Source organism: Plecotus auritus, assembly GCF_963455305.1.
Source record: "Plecotus auritus genome assembly, chromosome: 8".
Classification (NCBI taxonomy): Eukaryota; Metazoa; Chordata; class Mammalia; order Chiroptera; family Vespertilionidae; genus Plecotus; species Plecotus auritus.
This window is the reverse complement of record NC_137782.1, coordinates 131724406-131747592: the sequence shown is the minus strand read 5'-3', so window position 1 is coordinate 131747592 and position 23187 is coordinate 131724406. Positions and strand designations below refer to the sequence as shown.

The window sequence follows — 23187 nt, the reverse complement described above, 5'->3', positions numbered from 1 at the left end:
CTGTTCCTTCTTACACTCCACCCACTATCCTGATTCTTTACGTTTCTGACCTAATGATTCAGCTTCCTGTTTCATCTTTGCCTCACCTTATCCCTAAGGCCTTTTTGCTTCCTTCCTTGCTTAGGATTTTACTCCAGTCTGTTACTCTGCCATAAGCCACTAGGAGTACCCAAATCCTCAACCTCTGTCCTCTTCATTCATGCCTCCTTTATGGACAAGTTCCCTGCCAGGCTTACTCTGATTTTATGAATATGTCTCACAGACCGACGAGTATATTAGATGGTTCCTCTCAAGAATATCAGATGGTTCAGATAATAAGCCAGGGCCAAATGGCTTGACATTCTAAGATACATTTTGTTGCCCCTTAGGTGATACCACTGGCATTTCATCCCTCCTACCCACCACCCCCCACCTCAAGGGATTCTTCCAGCCCACAACAGCTAGGACTAAGAGTATACGGTGGGCAAGACATGGGCCTTTACCCAACAGAAACTACAGTCTAGTTAAGAAGACAAGCAAATTATTACAATATGAATGATAATTAAAGGCAATACTTGAAAAACTGTAAGATTAAGAAGGCTAATAAGGTGAAATTACACCTAAGCTAAAACTTGAAGGATAAATAGGAGATACTCAGGCAGTGGCAAGGCATTTGAGAAAGAGTATTCTAGGGAGAGGGAACAGTATATGCAAAGGTCCTGTAGCAAGAAAGCACATCTGAAGAGATGGGATGGGCTGGGGAGTAGGGAGGCCAAAGTAGAGGGTGTACTAAGAGGCAGATGATGCTGGAAAGACCAAGAAGGGCCTCATAAGACATATGGAGCTGTTTCATCATTCACTTAACAAGTATTCATTGAGTTCCTACAATGTGCCAAGCACTGTCCTCAGAGAATTTATATTCTAACTGGAGGAGACTATAAACAAATGTGTGAATAAACCAGAAAAATATCATATTGCTAAGTGCTACACAAAGGAATAAAAGAGGTGATGTTATGGAAAGTATATGGGTAGCTACTTTAGAATCATTGGAAAGTCAGGGTAAGGCCTCTCTGGGATGATATTTAAAAACAAGTATCTCAGCTCTGGCCGGAGTTGCTCAGTTGTTATAGCACTGGCCCACCCACCCGAAGGGTCTCAGGTTCGATTTCTAGTCAAGGGCACGTACCTGAGTTGCAAGTTCTACCCCTAGCCCCGGTTGAGCCATATGTGGTTGGGGCATATTTGGGAGGCAACCAATCGATGTCTTTCACATCAATGTTTCTCTCTCTCTCTCCCCCTCCCCTCTCCCTCCCACCTTTCCATTCTCTCTAAAAATCAATGGGGAAAATATCCTCAAGTGAGGATGAACAAAAAAACAAACAAATGGGTATCTCAGTAAAAAAGAAAACAGTAATTCAAAAATCAAGGGAAAAAACATTCTAGGTGGGGGTAATAGTACATGCAAAAGCCCAACAGAAAGATCACTGAAGATTTTTTAAACGGGAGAGTTAGATCACAATTATTCTCTCTCTCTCTTTTTTTTTTTTTTTTTTTTTTTGGTTAATCCTCACAAATCGAACCTGTGACCCTTCAGTCCGAGGGCTGATGCTCTATCCACTAACCAAAACAGGCTAGGGCTTACATTTTATTTTATTTTTACATATTCTTAAATATGTTTTTATTGATTTCAGAGAGAGGAAAGGAGAGGGAGAGATAGAAACATCAATGATGAGAGAATTACTGATAGGCTGCCTCCTGCACGCCCTACACTGGGGATCAAGCCTGCAACCTGTGCATGTGCCCTGACTGGGATTTAAACCATGATGTCCTGGTTCATAGGTCGACGCTCACCCACTGAGCCATGCCGGCCTGGCTAGGGCTTACATTTTATAAAGCTTAGTCTGGCTGCAATGAGGAGAATGGAATGGAAGTGGGAGACGATAAAATCAGGACTGGAGACAGAGACTGTGTGGGAAAGAGGAGGAGAAAGAGGAAGAGGAATAGAACAACAGTAACAACAACGAAGACATTGACAACTAAAACTAAGACTAAGAAGACAAGGAGGGGGTGGGGAGAGGAGGAAAAAGAGGGAGGGGACGGGAGGAAAATGAGGAGCCAACTATGATGATGATAACAGCTAACATTCACATAGCACTTATTAGTTGCCAATCCATCCCTAAGCAGATATTACAGATACTCTATTTTACAAATAAGCAAACTAAGGTACAGGGTAGTAACAATAAAGAAGGAAAGAAAGCCTTCCAGAAAAAAGGATTCAAGAAATATTGGGAAGGCCCTAGCTGGTTTGGCTCAGTGGATAGAGCGTCAGCCTGTGGACCGGGTTCAATTCTGGTCAAGGGCACGTACCTCGATTGCAAGCTTCTCCTCAGCCCGGGTCCTGGTCAGGACGCGTGCAGGAGGCAACCAATCGATTTGTTTCTCTTACATCGATATTTTTCTCTGTCTTTCCCTCTCTCTTCAACTCTCTCTAAAAATCAATGGGAAAATATCCTGAGGTAAGGATTAAAATATATATATATATTTTGATATATTGGGGAGGTTAAGTCCTAGTGGTAAGCTTGTTGTCAACTGTGGAAAGGGAAGGGAGGACTTAAAAATTACTACTAGGCTTTGGGGCCTAACAACTATGTGGGTCAATGGGGCTGTTTACCATGTGACAGGACACTAGAGGAGAAGCAAGTGGGGAAGAGCAGGAGACTGCATTTTATCAAGTCAGCAAAACAATCCAGTGGAGTTGTCCATATAAGCAGTTGGAGAGAGATCTGGGCATCATCTATGTGTAGATGGAAACTGAAGCCATCAGAGAGACGGGGATCACCTAGGGAAGTATATGAGAAAAAGGGGGAAAAGGCCTAGGAACAGAATGCTGACACTGAAAACACAACAAGAATCATTCATAACAAAAAAAATTGGAAGAACCTTAATGTCCCTTGAAAGTAAAATAGCTAAATAAAATACAGTATACCTATTCTATGAAATATTATACAGCAGCCAAAAAGAATAGTATCTTTTGTTTTAATCCTTACCTGAGAATATTTTTTCCATTGATTTCTAGAGAAAGTGGGAAAGAAGAAGGGAGGGAGGAAGGGGGGAGAGAGAGAGAAACATCGATTGGTTGCCTCCCACATGTGCCCCTACCAGAGCTGGGGAATCTGCAACCAAGGTATGTGACCTTGGCCCAAAACTGAACCCTTGACCCTTTGGTCCATGGGGCGGTGCTCTAACCACTGAGAAAACTGGCCAGGGCAGAATAAGTATCTTTATGTACCAACATGGAATACTATCAAGGCATACTACTGAATCAAAGACAGAAATACCTCAACAATACATAAAATGTAGCCCTATTTGTATAAATAAATAAAATACAAAAATTATACTTTAAATTTTTTCTGGCTCATACATTATATATATATACACACAAACATACAGAAAAAGGTACACTCCAAACCAACAGGTTACCTCTGAGGAATAGAAATAATTAAAATGTGGGAGGAGTATTCAAAATATCTACAATGTTCTGATTTTTTAAAGATCTGTTCTTTGTAAAATTAAATAGCAATTTTTCAAAAAAATGGGAATTTGTACTGACTTCTCAACTTTGCTGTAAACCCAATTGTTCTAAAAAAAAAAAAAAAAAACTTAATTTTTTTTAATGGGCAGAAGAGGGAGCCTACAAAGGACATCCTTTGCTTCAGATACTAAATTTTCTGTCCCTTCCAACCCCACACTGGCCTTTATGTTCTGATCTTCTGGCTTTCCATCAGCCCACATCTGTAACATTAATACCAAGCCCCGTAATTCCATGCTCTATTCTGATTCCTTAAGCCTGGCCACTAATCCCCTAGCCTGGCCAGAGCCCCAGGAGAGGAGGTCAGACACCAAAATCCTACACAAACATGGGAGAATGAGTATAGATGCCAGCATGAAGAAGAGGGATCAACTAGCCTTGCTGGCCAGCAGAAGTGTCAAAGGAGAAAAGGTATTTGAAAGTCTGAAAGCAGCTTTGCAGTGCTGGGGAATGTGGCTAGGGAACAGTCAGGCAAAATCAGGCGGAAGTAGTAAGCTAAAGAAAGAACCAAATGCACTTATAAAAATTCCAAGTGAAGTACTGTAATATGGTGAAAAGCAGGTTTACAGTAAAGGGAAGAGAAGCTACATTCTGTGAAGGGGTCAGGAGCAGAGTATGTGGAGATATGTGTCTAGGGATATCTAGAAGAGTCACCTCATATCAGAGCAGTAATTTCAAGAGGCACAGAATAAAAGTTTAAAAGCTGGAGCAGCAGAACGCAGCCAGGAACTTGGCTTTCTCCTGAAAAGAGGTTCTACAAATGAGAAAAAACACTGAATAAAGCCTTTCCTTCTGTAAACCAAAGACAGGGAGAGATCATGGCAGATCTCTAGAGATTGTGCTCTTAACTTTCAACTTTCTGAGGATGAAAGACAATATATTTGGTCTCCATGTTTTCCTGGTTACCCAAAGAAATGATACTGCCTAGGTCTTATGCAAGGCTGATTCATCACCAATTAGTCTATATCACAGCCTGCTGAGCCTTATGTCTCACGCATTCACATACCAGACAGCTCTAGAAAGAAAACAACCTGGTGTGAGCTGTCAAAGTCCTCTCAGGTATCTGACCTCACCCGCTGGGGTAGGTTTCATTTCAAAACTGAAAGAGATTGAAGGGCTGGGGAAATCCAAAGATCAACAGAGCCAGGAATAGGTGATTCCCAGTAAAACAAGGTCCCAGGCTGGAACTCAAAACAGAAACCAGACCACTGATAAAACACAGTTTATGGTATCTGTCTCCAAGCCTTCAGATGCCATTTTTATGTTTTCCAATATATACAATAGGGCATGGCCATGATTATCCAACTTCTGACAACTAAATATCTAATTCTCCAAGTGTTCAATCAACTTCCTGGCTTTATTAAGTTTTAGAGCTTTGGGGTAGCTCCAATAACTGACATACTAAGGAACTAGTGAATTTTGAAGTCCGTCAAAAGGACCACATTTTAATTATAATGAATTTAATCATTTCTTCTTCCTTTGGCAAAATTCCTCTCTCCTAAAAAATTTCCAAGTTGTTCATGATGGCCCTCTCATTAGAGCACTATCCAATACAATGAAAGTCTAACTCACAAAGGAGTCAAGCTATTTGCTTAAGGTTCATTTTAACTAGTTTAGTGACCTTGGGCTCAGTTTCCTCATCTATAAAATAAGGAGCTGGAAACAGATGGAAGGAAAGCAATAAAGCTTCTTTGAACTAAGAAAAGACTTAAGTTTTTAGGTCTAAAAGGTTCACCAAGTGGCAAGCAAGTGTTATTTTAAAAAGACACACACCTAAGGATATCATGGCAAAACATAAAGCACAAAGAAAAATTTACAAACTTCCAGAACGAGAGAACAGGTTATTACTTACAAAGAAAAAAGTATCCTATTGGCATAGGACTTTTCATCTGTATCACTAGAAACTGAAGACAGTAAAAAGTTGCATACAGACTTCGTAGAGACTAGTACTATTCAAGAATGCTAAATCCATATAAGGTATCATTTATATACCTGAAGGTTAAAAAAAATAACTGGATATATAAGGACCTAGAAAGTATCACCCATGTCCCTTTTCTAATAAAATCACTCAAAGAAGTATCCTAATGAAATTAATATTTAAAATAGGAACAAAGCTGGAAAATACCAAGTATACAAAGATGTGTTCCCCCTCCCCTCAAAAAAACCTTTTCATGAGGTTGTACCAGATGACTTCTGATGGCCTTTGCGAGTACAGGCAAAAACTGCCCTGTACACAACCAGCCCAGGCAGTCCGCGTTTGTGAGTCGTTCGTCACCTAGTGGTTTGATGAAGTAAATGCAGTTTCATCAAGTGCCTGGATAAACCACCAGCCATTTTGTGAGCTCTGTGTACAGGACAGCAACCTGACATCCTAGAGATTACAAGAGTAGGAGACAACCACCAGACTCATATACAATTGTATAGATTCAGCTCATTATCCATTCATTTCCCCAAAATATGTGAAGGGCCCACACTTTGTGCCTAACTAATCACAAGAAGCATAAACCTGTTGCAAGGCTGTACTTACAAAGTAGTAAAAGATAGAGATTGCTTCTGTGCAGACCAATCTGAATTGAATGCAAGTTTAGATGCTACAAGAAAACTGCAGCCCTGGCCTGTTTTTCTCAGTGGTTAGAGTACTGATTTGGGGACTGAAGGGTCATGGGTTCGATTCCTGGTCAAGGTCACATACTGGGTTGCAGGTTCGCTCCCTGGTCGGGTGCTTGAGGGAGGCAACCAATTGATGTCTCTCTCTCATAGATGTTTCATTCTCTCTGCCCCTCCCTTCCATTCTCTCAAAAAAAAAAAATACCTCTCTAAAAAATATCCTAGGGTGAGGATTAAAAAAATTTTTTTAAAGAAGATTGTAAGACCGTTCCTCAGCGCCCGCGGCCCTGCATTTCACACGCAGGTGCTTGGGCTGTTTAGTATCACCATGGAACGCCAAGAGACCCGCGATCGCAGCACGTCGCCCGGGCAACCAGGGATGACAAAACCTTTCCAAGGCGGCGTAGCGGATGCGATGATGTCCAACCCCGAGCCTGGTCTGCCCCTTCTCCCGGGCACATCCTGTGCGGACCCCACGAAAACAGACTTCCATAGAAGCCAGACACTGAGCCACACGCGTGGCTATGCAATGGCTCGTCGTCCAACGTTTGGAATAGGCGGGGACCGGCTCCAGGTCAACCAACTGTCCCAGGCTGACCTGGATGAGCTGGCCAATAAGGCACCACTTCTAACTTACGGTGACCCTAAGCAGGCTGCACCTCCGGAATTTATTCCTGCACATGTGGCTTTTGACAAAAAGCTGGCGCTGAGCTGTGGGTGTCTCTTGGGACAACTGGCACAAGCGCCGCAAGACCAGGGGCAAGAGAAAGCCCTACCACAAGAAGTGAAACAACACTAAGATTGGACCCCACCGCGTACACACAGTCCGAGTGCACGGAGGCAACAAAAGTACATAGCCTTGAGGCTGGACGTGGGCAACTTCTCCGGGGCTCAGAGCACTGTACGTGAAAAACAAGGATTACTGCCGAAACCGGTTTGGCTCAGTGGATAGAGCGTCGGCCTGCGGACTGAAAGGTCCCGGGTTCGATTCCGGTCAAGGGCATGTACCTTGGTTCCAGGCACATCCCCAGTGGGAGGTGTGCAGGAGGCAGCTGATCGATGTTTCTCTCTCATCGATGTTTCTAGCTCTCTATCCCTCTCCCTTCCTCTCTGTAAAATATCAATAAAATATATTTTAAAAAAAACACAAAAAAAAAAAACAAGGATTACTGATGTTGTCTACAATGCATCCAACAACGAACTGGTCCCCACCAAGACCCTAGTAAAGAACTGCATCGTACTCGTTGACAGCACACGGTTCCAACAGTGGTATGAGTCCCACTACACACTGTCCCTGGGCCACAAGAAGGGGGCCAAGCTGACTACTGAAGAGGAAGAGATTTTGAACAAAAAAACAAAAAACGATCAAAGAAAATTCAGAAGAAATATGATGAAAGGAAAAAGAATGCCCAAATCAGCAGTCTTCTCGAGGAGCAGTTCCAGCAGGGCAAGCTTCTTGCATGCATCGCTTCAAGACCAGGCCAGTGTGGCCGAGCAGATGGCTATGTGCCCTCCTATCTTAGCTCATGTAATAAAGGTGTTTGTTCTAAAAAAAAAAAAAAAGTAGGTATCAGATCATGTACTAACCTAAAACATTCTCATGGCTTTCCCAGTGTGTAGGCTAAGATCCAACTCTACAGGTTCCTCACAGTCCTACTGGGTCTGGCCCTCCCTGCTGTTTCTCCACCCTCCCCTTGGGTCTATCTTTTCCTTACCCACTGTGTTTCAATCACAATGGATTTGTTTTCCTTATTCTGTTGAAACTAGCATACTTCCCTGCCCCATTACAGGGCCTTTGCACATGCTGTTTCCCTGCTCCTGGACTAGCTTTCCTGTGATTGGTACTCAATAAATATTAGTTTTAAAAATGAAAAAAAGAAAATTGTAAATATGCTTTATAAATACGAAGAATGTCTCCCAACATTCACAAGATTGGCATGTGGTAGACTGTATTTCTTCTGTATGGTTCCAGGGGACAGGCCTAAAACGGACAAGTTATCTAATTATATTACAATTCAAAACAAGAAATAACTTCCTACCAATGAGAGCTATTCAACAATATAATGGGACTCCTCAAGAAGTGATGAGTTCCTCAGCAATGGAAGTATTCAAAAGGAACTTGGATGGTCATCTGTCAGGGAATGACAGAAAGCATTACTGTAACTAACTGGATGGCAATCTGGAGACAAGGAGCTTGGCTGTATTACTGCACAGGCCCTTTCCAACTCCAAGGGTCTATCATTCTAAATAGAACAAAAACAAAACAATCAAACAAAACCCACTAATAAATAAAGAGTCCTCCCTCTGCTTTTTTTTTTTTTCAGCTCCAACCAGTCATTATAATTTAGTGTATTTGATACCACTTTCCACTTGAGTAAATGCAGACAAAGTATTTAACTCTATTTGCTTCACTTTCATTATCTGTAAATATACAAGTACCTATCTCATAATATTACTATGAAGATTAAGTAATATAATGCTTTGTAAAGTACTTAAAACAGTGCCTATCACATAGAAAGTATATAAAACTAGCATCTTGAAAAGGAAAGTGAACTGGGGAGGTAAGGGGTAGTTTGGAAAGTGAAACCTAAATGTGCTGCTTGTTTTAGTTATCTATACCCAACCCTCAACCAAAGCATTCCTGACTGTTGCTGGCCAGAGGCAAGGTTCCCTTGGCAACCATCCTCAAAAAAGAGATCAGACCTACCTTCTTCAGGAAGGCAGCTCACTCTCTGCCCAGAACTCTGGCATCTTTTTTTTTTTTTTTTAAATATATTTTATTGATATTTTACAGAGAGGAAGGGAGAGGGATAGAGAGCTAGAAACATCGATGAGAGAGAAACATCGACCAGCTGCCTCCTGCACACCTCCCACTGGAGATGTGCCCGCAACCAAGGTACATGCCCTTGACCGGAATCGAACCCGGGACCCTTCAGTCCGCAGGCCGACGCTCTTTCCACTGAGCCAAACCGGTTTCGGCCAGAACTCTGGCATCTTCCCTGCACAAAGCAGACTCCCTAAAACCTCACAAATACCACTGCTTCAAAATCAAGAAGCTGAGCTACTATTACTCTCCTCATTTCATATGATCAATCACAGAACATCAGAGGTAGGAGGGATCCATCTCAGAGACAGTTCAGAGCGACACATTTGCTTAATGAATGTGGACAATATGGCTGAGAAAAGTGAAGTTCTGGACCAGGCAAGTTGGTGATAGGGTCAAGACAAGATCACCCTGGCCGGTGTGGCTCAGTTGGTTGAGTATCATCTCATGCACCATAAGGTCACTGGTTCCATTCTAGGTCAGGACACATGCCCAGGTTGTGGGCTCGACCCCCAATGGTGGGTGACCAGGAGGCAGCTAATAGATGTTTCTCTCTCTCTCCCTTCCTCTCTGTAAAATCAATAAAAATAATAATAATGAGGAGGAAGGTCACAGGCCCAACACTCAAAATCTTCCCATTTTTCCAATGGGAAAAACAACTGGTCCTACTAAGCCACCAGGCCCATACTTTACACAGGTAAGGGAGGAATAGGAGCAGCAGAGTGTAGAGGTTAAAAGCATGGATGCTGGAGCCAGATTGCTTATTCAGATCCCAGCTATACCACTTACTGTGTAATTTTAAGCCAGTTTCCTAACCTCTCTTTGTTTCTATAAAATAGGGATAAGAGCAACTATTTTACAGCATTATTTTAAGGATTAGATGAGATAATCCATGTAAAATGCGTGGCACACAGAAAGTGTTCAATGTATACATTGCTCTACTTCTCATCGTTACCAGGTGTATTAAGAAGAGAAACAAATCATACTAACAAGAGACCAGACAAGCTCCTACCTCTAATCCAAAGAACACTGGGAAGGGCACAGGTGTTTATTCAGCTATTTCCTGGCCAGGAAACACCCTATGGGTTAGTTATGGAGAAGACCATCATTAACCCACCACTCATTCATTTTTTTGGATCTAGGTAAGAATCAACTCAAAGAATAACCAAGCATATGCTATGATGATAAGATGCTTAAGATAACAAATGAAGATTAGTTAGGTCCAAACCCAAACCTAACTTTTACATCTATGTTTACCTCAGGTTGGACAAAATGCAGTTCTTATCCAGACTCTTCCCCTCAACCCATGAAGGTGGTGTAATGTAATGGTTAAGAAAGAGTTCTGAAGTCTGGTTGCCTCGGAGCAAATCCCATCATTTATTTGCTGTGTCACTTAGGCAAAAAAAACCTTACCTCTCTCTAAGCTTTGTTTCTCCATCTGTTAAATGAGGATAACAATTATTTTAATTATGATAACAGCTGACATTTGGTGAGCATTTTCTATGTGCCAAGCCCTATGCTAAGCACTTTATATGGCTTACATTATTTTAATCATTACAATGATTTTATAAAGAAAGTACTATTATTACCCTCATTTTATAGATACAGATGAGGAAAATGAAGTATTTTTCTTTTCTTATCCAAGGCCACATGGCTAGTTGCTGTCAATGCTTGGCTCCGTGGATAGAGCATTGGCCTGCGGACCAAGGGGTCCCAGGTTCGATTCCAGTCCAGGGCATGTACCTCGGTTGCAGGCTCCTCCCTGGTCTGGGCCCTGGTCAGGACTCGTGCAGGAGGCAACCAATTGATGTGCTTCTCTCAAATCACTATTTCTGTCTTTCCCTCTCTCTTCCACTTTCTCTAAAAATCAATGGAAAAATATCCTTGGGTGAGGATTAAAAAAAAAAAAGCTGAAGGATCAGTGGAAGAGCTCTGACCTCAAAGTCTATGTTCCTTACTCCTAACACTGTTCTACCTCTCATAGCACCAGCCTCATATGGTTATGTTGTTAAAATAAGACAATCCACAAAATGTGCTTAGCACATTGCCAGTTTCATCAAGGTTAGCCATTACTATTATTGCTATTATCATCAGCACAGACTCCTTTGAACCTCTCTCAAATTCTACGGTATCCTGAGTTCCAGTTTCATCTAAAGGGAAATAGTTGTTTTCCCTTCTAGATACCAACTCACTGGGCAGCAAGGAGTGGGGTTCTAGCATTTCATTTCTCTCATGCAATATAGGGATAAGCATCTGAGTAGAGAGAAATATTTTCTATAAAAAACTATTCTATAAAGCAATATATTAGTCTTTGTTTTCAAAAAGAAAAGCTTCATTGTCCTCACTAGAAAAGAAACATGCTTATTAAAATTATTCAAAATAAAGCAGAAATATACAGTACTTACTAAAAAAGAGAAAAATTATCTGTCCTTTACAATCTTCTCTTTTCATTCTTCTAGTCTCAAACCCTTGTTAGTCATTTAATCCTCACATTATTTCTATTTGACAAGTGCAGAAACTGAGGCGCAAGACCAAATGGCTAATAAGTGGATAGTCAGGAATTCCGGAAAAGAATTTTCAGATATGGAAGAGGTAAAGATAGTAAACTTTTGCACTTATCCTGAGAGGAGGTGGCTTATGACAGAAGGTTCTTAGGAGGTACCTAAAAATAACTAAGACTGATAATGGGATTTTTAAGAAACTCTTGCTATTAACAAGGAAAGACCAAATACAAACTATAACCCAAAAGCCAGTAATCCTAGGTAGCTATCATCAATCCTGCCCTCCAAGAGGCAGTGCAATTATTTTTTTGCATTTACTGTATTTTATTTCAATTTAAAACTTATACCTAATCTTATTTTTTGAAAACTTTTAGCTTAACTTGTATATGTAAATATACTTTTTCTGCTGTAAATTTTATGAAAGCTAAATACAGACCAAATATTTCCAATGAAAATTTAGCACATTTTTTTTCTTTCAGTTTCAGCAAATTATTAAGTCTGACAAAGCAAGACTTTGTCTCTGAAGACATCCATACTCTTGCACACCAGTCCTTACCTCCCCAATTCCAAAATGATGTATCACTTTATCCTGCTAGAGAACACAGTACTGTTTTGGTCAATATAGTAATTTTTTAGACTAAGAAACTTGAGGGCAGCCCTGGCCAGTGTGTCTGTTGGTTGAGGGTTGTCCATGCACCAAAAGGTCACTGGTTAAGATTCCCAGTCAGGACGCATGCCCAGTTTCAGGCTTGATCCCCAGTAGGGGGAAGGAGGGGCTGGAGGCAGCCGATTGATGTTTCTCTCACACATGGATGCTTCTCTCTAAAAAAAAAAAAACTAAAAAAAAAACACCAATAAAACATATTTTTTTTTAAAAGAAAGAAACGTGAGGGAAGGAACAACGTCTTATTCATACAGATCTTCCTCTCCTTATCCCTCTATGTGGGCTCAATCCCCTGTGGAGGGCAAGCAGGAGGCAGCCAATCAGTGATATCTCTCTCTCATCGATGTTTCTATCTCTCTCTTCTTCTCCCTCTAAAAAATCAATTAGAATGTATTTTTAAAAAGAGCAGAGGAGGACAAACATTTAGAAACTATTCTAATAGTAGCAGAGGAAGTAGTGTAAAATGTTCAAATCCTGAATGTATTATTTCAAGGTACAGCTGACAGGACCTGCTGGTGTACTGGATGAAGAAAGTAAGAGGGAAAAAAACAAGTCACGGAAGAGTTCTCCATACATTCAATACAAATGAAACTGAGATGGGGATGAATTGCCAGACATAGAGGTTTGAGAGGAGAAGTTCCAGAGTCAATTTTTTAAATATGTTAAGTTCAAGAAGCTATCAGATACCCAAGTGGAGGTATCCAGTAGGCACTAGGATGTAAGAGTCCTGAGTTCAGGGGAAGACTAGTAATATACACTTGAGAATTGTCAGGGTATAAATAGTATTTAAAGTCTTGAAATAGAGGACCTAGGAAATGAGCATAGACAGAAAGAATCCAAGGGCTGATCTGAGTACTCTATCATTGGAGGCTGAAGAGTGAAGGGTGGGGGGTGGAGAGAGAGGTTGAAAAGGAGGAAGGAGGGATGGTAAGGTAGGAGGAGAACCATGGGAGTGGCATTCTGGAAGCCAAGTGAAACTAGTGTGCAAGGAGGGAGTGTCAAATGCTACTCAGAGGTCAAGAAAGAAGACAACTGAGAAATGATTACTGAATGATCTATGTGTTATTTTCTAAGCATGTTCTTCCCTACTACACAATATCACTTATCTTTTAATCCATGTAAAATCCTAGTATTGGCCAATGAATACACATAAGGTTTCTGTTTAATGCAGATATATCCGTGTCTCAGAAAAAAACAACACACACACAAAAATCAATGCTCCTAATCTGGACACAACAGATTTTACACAGTGAATAATGTTGAACAAATGCTTTGTCTGGTTCAAGTAATTGTCTCTGAAACAAGGTCCCCAACTACATCTTGCTTGTGCTCAGTAGGCGAAATCAGATAAATCAGCTATTTAAAAGTATTTATTTTGTTCTGCCACAAAGTAATTACTCTTCAACTCATTTCTCTGTTCCTTAATTCAAACATCCTAGCCAAGACCCTAAATTTCCACATAACCCTTTAAAAACAAAGCAGAACACAATCAAATTCAAAACTTGGATGAGAAAGAGGTATGTTGTGCCCTCACCTTCTTCCTTTTACTGCACAGCAGGTTAACAATCATTTGCTAATTCAAAAGCTGTGTTTTATTTACATTTTGTCCTTACACTAAGACAGGAAATAAAATTTCTGGTGTCTTCATCTTAAAAAAGAATTACTGCTATAAAATAAGGACTTTAACTCTGTGCTCTACCAAGTCTCAATAATCTACATTTCTGAAGCAGAACAATAATCACCAATAACTGGATCATGCAAACATCGTTCATACCTTCCTAAAATGCCTATAACTTCTGAAGGAACTGTGCTCTCTCTGCCTTTAATACCCTTCCCTGCCCTCCACCTTGCAATTTGCCAACTTGGGACTCAGCCTGAATGTCAACTTCTCTAGGCAGCCTAGATCCCTGGGTTCCCTCCAAAATTGAATCAGGGTTCCTCCTCTGAGCCCATAGCACCCTCTGCTTACTCATATCCTAATACTTTAACACACTGTACTGTAAATCTACTGACTAGTCTATCTCTCCAGACCATAAACATCTTGAAGGCAAGGATAGGATCTCACTCATTTTAATATCCTTAGTGTTTGGGATATATCAAGCAATCAGTGTTTATTGAATGAATAAAATGAAATTTGACCTGGAATACCTTATGTGATTTTGTAGCACATTTTTCCTTAATAAACTAATTGAACTGATGCTAATATTAAAATTACTGGCATCTAATCACATCCCCAGCTGATAGCAAAAACAAAAAATTTTCCCCATCTGATACTGGAAATAAAAAATGTAAAGAGATTTGTTGCTCAAGATCAGCTCCAGGAGGAGTTATTATACCAGCTGCTCTTCCTGGATGCAAGACAGCAGCCTATGGTTCCCACAATACAGGAGGGACTAATGGACCTCTGGATTGTTCTTGTCACCTCCCTTCCACTAATCCTGTATTCTCTTTTCTGCCCTATTATTTTCTCTTTCCTTTTCTTACCTTCCTTTCCTTTCTCACTTTCGATACTTAGCACTTGCTAAGTATCTGTTCTCATTTCCCCTTTAACTTTTTTCTGTATCCCTTCTCCATCCCTTATTTCAGTGACCCTGGAAAATCCATGGGCATTGCTTTGCCCAACTGGGAGAACTTAGGCCAAGGATGTTGCTGTATCTCCTCGTCACTTCGGTAAGGCACACCAACATATTTCTTCTGTTTCTGAGGAAACATGTACCGACCCCATAACAGCAATGCAGGGTCACCAGCAAATAAGGTAAAATTGTTACTATCCACACAAAGTGGGAATGACATTTCTAGGCTGCACTCTGAAAGTAATGAGAGAAAAGGATTCTTAATTTACTATAATCCTATATAATAAAAGCCTAACATGCAAATTGTCCTGGAGTTCGACCAGGGGGCAGGGTTGGCTGGCCAACTACTCACAGCCTCTCCCCCAGCTGGCCCTGGCCAACGGTGGCGGCAGCAGGCGGCTGGGGATACAGAGGCCCCGGCCCATGGCTGGCAGCCACTAGGGACCCTACCAGTGCACAAATTTTGTGCACTGGGCCTCTAGTTTTAAATAAAAGAGAAATGGGAAGCTAAGTGTGAAGGGGGAAGAGAAAAAAAAAACACATGTTTTTTTAAAAAATATAGTGTGTTGGTAGGGCAAATTGAAAAAGCTTCAGTATATTTGCTGGGCCAGGTAGTTCAGGAAAAAAATGTAATCCCTGCCCCCTGGGAATCCAAGGGTCTTACTTAGTAGGAATCATGCCCACCACTCCCCAAATCCATAAATGTAAACATGAGAAAATAAGAAGGAAGAGATTCTCTTAAACCAAAAGAGTCAGAAACCTAGCATAAGTGGATTGGATGTTCTGAAACAGAAAAATAAAGACTGAATGGAAAGCTTTCCGAGTTTAAAATAGAGGTATTCCATGTATCAAAGTCAGTGTCACAAATATGAGAAGACAAGGAAAGAAACAGTCCACAACTGGGAGTTAAGAGGCTCAGCTCAGGTCCTAATAAGCTGTGTAAACTTGAGCAGGTCACTTCATTACTCTGATCCAGAAATGGATCTCCCATAAAATAGGCAGAATAATACCTTTCTGGAAACATTGCCAGTGATGATTAAATAAATAATGTGATATCACTCTGAAAGGTTTTATTTAATAATAAGCCAATGTGAGGTAAGAGGAAGCAAAAATCCTTCCTCTGAATGGAGTATAAATCCTGTGGTTCAATTTTTAAGAGTCTAAGCCTAATTCACCTTCCCAGCCTCGTTAAACCCCTTAACCAACCTTCAGTCACTCAAGTGGGAGGAGAAGAGTCATGTGTGAAGCTCCAGAGGTGGGGTGGTGACTATTTAGTCAGTTGCTCCATTATCTCAGTGGCTTCATCTGTAAAATGGGTGGTGTCTGAAGGAGTGAAGAATAGTCCAGCGCCCTTTTTGCCAGATCTCAGGGTCACCAAAGGTACCTGTGGCCTGTACAACACATTATCAATACCAAGACATATTACAACTTAATAAACAGCCAAATGTAGGCTATGCTTGGGAGGAGGTATAAGACTCTGGAGGAAATGGGCAGATTAAGAACGAGGAAAATGAGGAGGTAGACAGAGTCCTGAAGGTATTCAGATAAGAAATTAAGAGAATATTTCAGGCATAAAAGACTTAAAATAGGCAGTCTTGTGAAGAAAGACCCAATGGATAAAATTTTCTTTCTTTCTTTTTTTTTTTTTTTAAATAATCACAGGTTTTTCTTTTTCTTTTTTTTTTTTTCTTTTTAAATATATTTTATTGATATTTTACAGAGAGGAAGGGAGAGGGATAGAGAGCTAGAAACATCGATGAGAAAGAAACATCGATCAGCTGCCTCCTGCACACCCCCCACTGGGGATATGCCCGCAACCAAGGTACATGCCCTTGACCGGAATCGAACCCGGGACCCTTCAGTCCGCAGGCCGACGCTCTATCCACTGAGCCAAACCTGTTTCGGCGATAAAATTTTCTTTAGGGAAAATAAATAGGTGGCAGATGCTTTGAATCATGATTAATTCTTGATTATATGTATTTTAGTCCTTTTGTTGTCTCAAGTTTTTAACATTTACTAATATTGTTAATTCCCTAATCAACTGTCTTCCTACAAGGCCCTCTATAGAGAACACTTCTTCTTTAGGAGTTAAGTATACAGGCTCTGGGCCCAGACTGCCTAGCTTGAAATCCTTGCTTTACTAGCTATGTGACCTTAGATGAAATCCTTTAGCTCTCTGTACCTCTGTGAAAAGGAAATAACATCACTCCCATCTCAGGATGGAACCCTGCTTAGGCACATATTTGTTGCTTGGCCCACAAGTTATTTATTACATTGAACTCAGGAGGTTTTGTAAGAATTATATATGTACATTAACCATATTAGTAACACCTAATAATGGGTTTTTCATCACTTTAGTTTTGATGTGCCCTATTTTTTTATTTTTTAATCCTCACCCGAGGCTATTTTTCCACTGATTTTTTAGAGAGAATGGGAGAGGGAAAGACAGAGAGAAATATTAATGTGAGAAACACATTGATTGGTTGTCTCCTGCACTCACCCTGACCAGGACCCCAGCTGGGGAGGAGCCTGCAACCGAGGTACATGCCCTTGATTGGAATAGAGCCGGGTCCCTTCAGTCCGCAAGCTGACACTCTATCCACTAAACCAAACTGGGTAGGGCCACTATCATGTACCCCGATTTTTAACGTAGAGGTAAAAATAAAAATCACCGGAGTAGCCCTGACCGGTGTGCTCAGTGGTTGGAGCATCAGCCTGAGCACCGAAGGGTTGTAGGTTGGTTCCCTGCCCTGACTGGGTGTGGGAGGCAATCAGTCAATGTGTCTCTCACATGGATATATCTCTCTCTCTTCCCCTCTCCCTCTCTCCCTCCCTCTGAAAATGCAATGGGAAAAATATCCTCTGGTGAGGATTAACAAAACAAACAAAAATAACCAGGCAGTGTGGCTCAGTGGTTGAGCGTCAACCCATGAACCAAGAGGTGACTGTTCAGATTCCAGTGAGGACACATGCCCGGGTTGAGGGCTTGATCCCAGTATGGGGCATGCAGGAGGCAGCCGATACATGATGCTTCTCTCATCAATGTTTCTCTCTCTCTCCTTTCCTATCTCTCTAACAATCAATAAAACATTTTTTTAATTACCCAAATAGCCCTGACCGGTTTGGCTCAGTGGATGGAGCATCGGCCAGCGGACTGAAGGGTCCCAGGTTCGATTCCGGTCAAGGGCATGTACCTTGGTTGCGGGCACATCCCCAGTGGGGAGTGTGCAAGAGGCAGCTGATCGATGTTTCTCTCTCATCGATGTTTCTAACTCTCTATCCCTCTCCCTTCCTTTCTGTAAAAAATAAATAAAATAAATAAATAAATAAATAAATAAATAAATAAATAAATAAATAAATAAAATAAAATAAAATTACCCAAATATATTGCATGTAGTAAAGGATAAGTACCATTTTACAAAAATTTTGTTTCTGTTCTATATACATGATACATATATGTCTGTTATTACGTAAAATTTATTTCTTACAGTGGTTTGCTTCTGAAAAGTGGGAACCTCTGAATTAACACAAAATAAAGCTTTGAGCTCTAGCCAGTTTGGCTCAGTGGATAGAGCGGTGGCCTGCGAACTGAAAGGTCCCAGGTTCGATTCTGGTCAAGGGCACATGCCCGGGTTGTGTGCTCGATCCCCAGTGGTGGACTTGCAGGAGGCAACCAATCCATGATTCTCTCATCATGGATGTTTCTCTCTCTCTCCCTCTTCCTTCCTGAAATCAATAAAAATATATTTAAAAAATAAAAATTAAAAAGTAAAGCTTCAAACAGTGCCTGGCACATAGTAAGCAATGAGTGCTATTATCATCATTGCTGCTGTTATGTACCCGCCTGTGTAAAGGTGTCTGTAGGATTATGCAAGGGGCAATGTTAAAGCACTTTGGAGAGTCTAGTAATGTGATATGAATGTGAGAGGAAGCCAAAGGCCCTTCTCTCCATGTCTAACACCCACACAAGCAGAACCCTGCTTAGGCACATATGTGTTGCTTGGCCCACAAGTAATTTATTACATTGAACTGAGGAGTCCACAGACTATACTGTATCTAACACTCTGTCATGCTCTGTCAATATTTGCAGAGAAATGGAGGCCTGGCGCCAGTGTAAAATTATTTATTTTTACCTGGTTGGGGTGGGGAAGGCGAAGTCATAGCCATTGGTAGCTAAAGGAAGCAAGTGAGTCATAGAAATTGCTTGCTCCATAGAGCCAGGTAGACTCAAAGGTGCCACAGACAAGGCAGGACTGACAGATACGTGAGCCTTTGTGCAGGGCTGAATCACTTCCCCTCCCTACCCTCACCCAGATACCCCAGAAAAAAACAACACTTGAGGCCGTCACAGGTGTAGCTCACACCAGGAACCACGGGGAATCCCCCAATATGTACAAATAGGGGGGAAACTACCCACCAAAAGGTTACCTGAGGGGATTCCTTTAAACGACACGCTCACCTAAACGTTCAAATAGCATTTAAATTGTAAAATTCTAGTTTACAGAAAATTTTGGAAATATGCTCACCCATAAGGAAATAAGGTCTGGATTCCATCCTTGACACTGTGACCTTGAATTAATCACTTCATCTCACTGTGCCTAAGTGAATTCATCTGTTAAAAAAAAAAAAGAGAGAGAGAGAGAGAGATAACCATAATACCACCTACAGCAGAGGATCATGGTAAAAATTAGATGGTTTGCAGTAAAATGCCTAGCACAAGATCTAGCACTGGTCAATGCTCAGTAAATAAATACCTGGCCCTTCTAGACTGAAAGTGAACACCAGTTGTGGCAAATTGAGGTTCACTGTCCAACTTGCCGGTGGGGGAAAAAAATCATAGGCATCTTACACGCTTCGTTGAAATTGTCTGTTTTGAAGATTTATAAGGCCATTTCTTGGTCTTTCCAGCACAGCAGCCTAGCCTGTGCTGGACTAGGAATGCAGTAATTTCCCATCTCATTCCTTCAGGCAGTGATTCCTAAATGCTTTGTTACTGAGGGTCCACGTTACCCATGGGTCCCAGCCCCCACTATGCATTAAATTTAAAATGAGCGACAGACTCGGTATTATGCCTACATTTTACAGTTCAAATTCCCGGTTCAAAATAATGAGAGAAGTGCATTAAAATTCGCCCCCCACCCACCCACCCACCCAGGTTTGCACCACCCTGTGGGGGTTGGTTATCGGAGCGGTCAGAGGACTCGCTGAGCAGGGACGGCCCCGACCACAGGCACGGGGGGGGTGGGAGGGGGGCGACGGGCGCGCATTCTAGAGCTTTCACGATAACCCCAATTTCTCGTTGGCGACGAATCCGGACCACGTGCGGCCATTTTGTGTTGAGGAAAAATGGCGGCCACCCCCGTGGGGAGGGGGGGGGGACAGAGAGTCAGCCGTTAGCCGCTTTCCCTGAGGGATCCTGAAGCACTTTGCGCAAACAACCTTTTCTGTCTGGCTTAGCTGAAGGGAAGGGCAAGGGACAGAAATCATAACTGGCACACCAGCGGCCCCAGCGACCTTTCTTTGGCAAAAGGAACGTGCTGCAGCGCCTGCGGCAGGAAAAGCCTTCCAAGATGGCGGCCCGATGAGTGCCGCCCCCGGAAAGCGCGGGGCGCGGCGGCTGCACCAAGCGGGGCAAGGGCGGCCTAGCCGCAGCGGGAGCCTAAACCGTGCGGGGAAAGCCGCAGGAGCTTCCCAAAGCACTGCTTGGCACCCCATGAGTAAATACAGCCCCTAAAAGGCACACCATTGTCTTAAATAGCTGAGGGGGCTGCCACAACTAAAGCGCCACTAGGGCAGGAGGTGGGGTTTCTGCGGGTTTAACCGAAAGAAACTTGCAAAATGCAAACAAAGCATTATGTAAATGGACGCCATTCTTTCAGGGCCACGTTTCTAGCACTTCCCAGAAACCACGAGCAGAGCCGTAACTTGGGCGGCGGCTGGGGGTGGGTTTCGGTCTTTCTCCTCACCGGCCACAGGGCCGAAGCCTAGGCCGGGATGGCGGCTGGCGCCCTGCGCCCAGACGCCAGGGACGAAGGAGTCCCACGTGCCCGCCCGCGCGCCCGCCCCGAAGCCTCGCCTCGCCTCCCCTCCCCCCCGGAAGGCCGGGCTGCCCCTCCCGTTCCCCCACACCCTCGCGCACGCGCTGTGGACGCCTTACGCGCACGTTTTAAATCCGCGGCGTCCCAGCTGCCGCCTGCAGTCACCGCCAGGCCTGCCCTTGTTCCTCCTGGCCCAAACTCCTTTTGTCGGGCGGTAAAATAATGTGTCGCCCCCATTCACAACACTAACATGTCCAAACATCTGCCGGTGCCACTAGGGTTAATAAAATAAATATTTGTTTTAAAAATTTGCCGGACTCACAGTTTCTGCCCATCGGAGCTTTATATTCAAGGCTAGGTTGTTAAAGGATTTTTGTAAAACTACCATCTGGAGGTTGGCGCAATCTTGTGACCTAAAAAGACGGGTCCTCATTTTTTTTCAAGGGGTCCTGCGCAGCAAGCACTTCCGGGGTCAGAGGGTACGCGAGGTTGAAAGCGGGCTTCCCGCCCCGCCCAGACCGCCGAGGCTGCCGCCGGAGTCGCCACCGCCGCGCCCTCGCCCACCCGCCTGCCCGCCGCTCCCGGCCCCGCTCGCCCCCTCCGCCGCCGCCGCTCGCCCCTGCGACGACGCCGCGGCCTCCCGCCCGCGCCCGCTCGCTCCCGCGGCCCTCGCTCGCCTCGCGCCGGCAGTTTTGGGCCTACACCTCCCCTCCCCCCCGCCAGCCACCAAAGACTTGACCACGTAACGAGCCCAACTCCCCCGAACGCCGCCCGCCGCTCGCCATGGATGCCGGTGTGACTGAAAGTGGACTAAATGTGACTCTCACCATTCGGCTGCTTATGCACGGAAAGGAAGTGGGCAGCATCATCGGGAAGAAAGGGGAGTCGGTTAAGAGGATCCGCGAGGAGAGTGGCGCGCGGATCAACATCTCGGAGGGGAATTGTCCGGAGAGAATCATCACTCTGACCGGCCCCACCAATGCCATCTTTAAGGCCTTCGCTATGATCATCGATAAGCTGGAGGAAGATATCAACAGCTCCATGACCAACAGCACGGCGGCCAGCAGGCCCCCGGTCACCCTGAGGCTGGTGGTGCCGGCCACCCAGTGCGGCTCCCTGATTGGGAAAGGCGGCTGTAAGATCAAAGAGATCCGCGAGAGTACCGGGGCCCAAGTCCAGGTGGCGGGGGATATGCTGCCCAACTCCACCGAGCGGGCCATCACCATTGCTGGCGTGCCGCAGTCTGTCACCGAGTGTGTCAAGCAGATCTGCCTGGTCATGCTGGAGACGCTCTCCCAGTCTCCGCAAGGAAGAGTCATGACCATTCCGTACCAGCCCATGCCAGCCAGCTCTCCAGTCATCTGCGCGGGCGGCCAAGATCGGTGCAGCGACGCTGCGGGCTACCCCCATGCCACCCATGACCTGGAGGGACCACCGCTAGATGCCTACTCGATTCAAGGACAACACACCATTTCTCCGCTCGATCTGGCCAAGCTGAACCAGGTGGCAAGACAACAGTCTCACTTTGCCATGATGCACGGCGGGACCGGATTCGCCGGAATTGACTCCAGCTCTCCAGAGGTGAAAGGCTATTGGGCAAGTTTGGATGCATCTACTCAAACCACCCATGAACTCACCATTCCAAATAACTTAATTGGCTGCATAATCGGGCGCCAAGGCGCCAACATTAATGAGATCCGCCAGATGTCCGGGGCCCAGATCAAAATTGCCAATCCAGTGGAAGGCTCTTCTGGTAGGCAGGTTACTATCACTGGTTCTGCTGCCAGTATTAGTCTGGCCCAATATCTAATCAATGCCAGGCTTTCCTCTGAGAAGGGCATGGGGTGCAGCTAGAACAGTGTAGGTCCACTCATAACCTCTTTCTGCTGTTTTTCCCATGATCCAAATGTGTAATTTCTGGTCAGTGATTCCAGGTTTTAAATAATTTGTAAGTGTTCAGTTTCTACACAACTTTATCATCTGCTAAGAATTTAAAAATCACATTCTCTGTTCAGCTGTTAATGCTGGGATCCATATTTAGTTTTATAAGCTTTTCCCTGTTTTTAGTTTTGTTTTGGGTTTTTGGCTCATGAATTTTATTTCTGTTTGTCAAAAAGAAATGTAAGAGTGGAATGTTAAGAAATTTCAGTTTAGTTCTGTAATGTCAAGAATTTAAAAATTAAAAAGTGGATTGGTTAAAAAAAATGCTTCATATTTGAAAAAGCTGGGAACTACGATCTTAAACTCTTTGTTGGTGCATTTTTTCCCCTTCCCTTTTAGTGTTAGGCATTTGCAGGGAGAAACGTGGGCCCATCCTTGGTATTCTCTCAAGCCCTTTTCATCTTATTGGTAAGATTCCATTTCCTCTCCGTCCCAACAAAGGAACGCTGCAGGTTGGGCCTGCTTTGGGAT

At 43.3% G+C, this 23187-nt stretch overlaps 1 protein-coding gene, 1 long non-coding RNA gene and 1 pseudogene across 5 annotated transcripts in view; 2 read left to right on the top strand and 1 right to left on the bottom strand.

The window, feature by feature from the left end:
- The window catches only part of LOC308257046, a 145478-nt gene extending 124303 nt beyond the window's left edge, over window positions 1-21175 (bottom strand). The window contains exons 1-3 of one of the 3 annotated variants that reach the window (XR_013961504.1): window positions 21098-21175; window positions 19264-19349; window positions 15944-16128 (exon numbers count right to left, since the gene is read on the bottom strand). This is a non-coding gene — a long non-coding RNA (uncharacterized lncRNA). Of the gene's footprint in view, window positions 1-15943; window positions 16129-19263; window positions 19350-20703; window positions 20833-21097 lie in introns of those variants that run through there. The other 2 variants (XR_013961505.1, XR_013961506.1) reach the window with 2 other exon arrangements.
- On the top strand, window positions 6504-10320 carry LOC308255856 (small ribosomal subunit protein eS8-like; annotated as a pseudogene). The gene is made up of 4 exons: window positions 6504-6813; window positions 6887-7080; window positions 7328-7703; window positions 10262-10320. The product of its transcript is annotated as a small ribosomal subunit protein eS8-like (transcript).
- Window positions 21176-21266: 91 nt separating the features above from the next.
- PCBP1 (poly(rC) binding protein 1) lies at window positions 21267-22980 on the top strand. The gene has a single exon (XM_080685818.1). The coding sequence runs from the start codon at window positions 21559-21561 to the stop codon at window positions 22627-22629; it is 1071 nt and encodes a 356-aa protein (XP_080541944.1). The 5' UTR covers window positions 21267-21558; the 3' UTR covers window positions 22630-22980.
- Window positions 22981-23187: the final 207 nt, after the last annotated feature.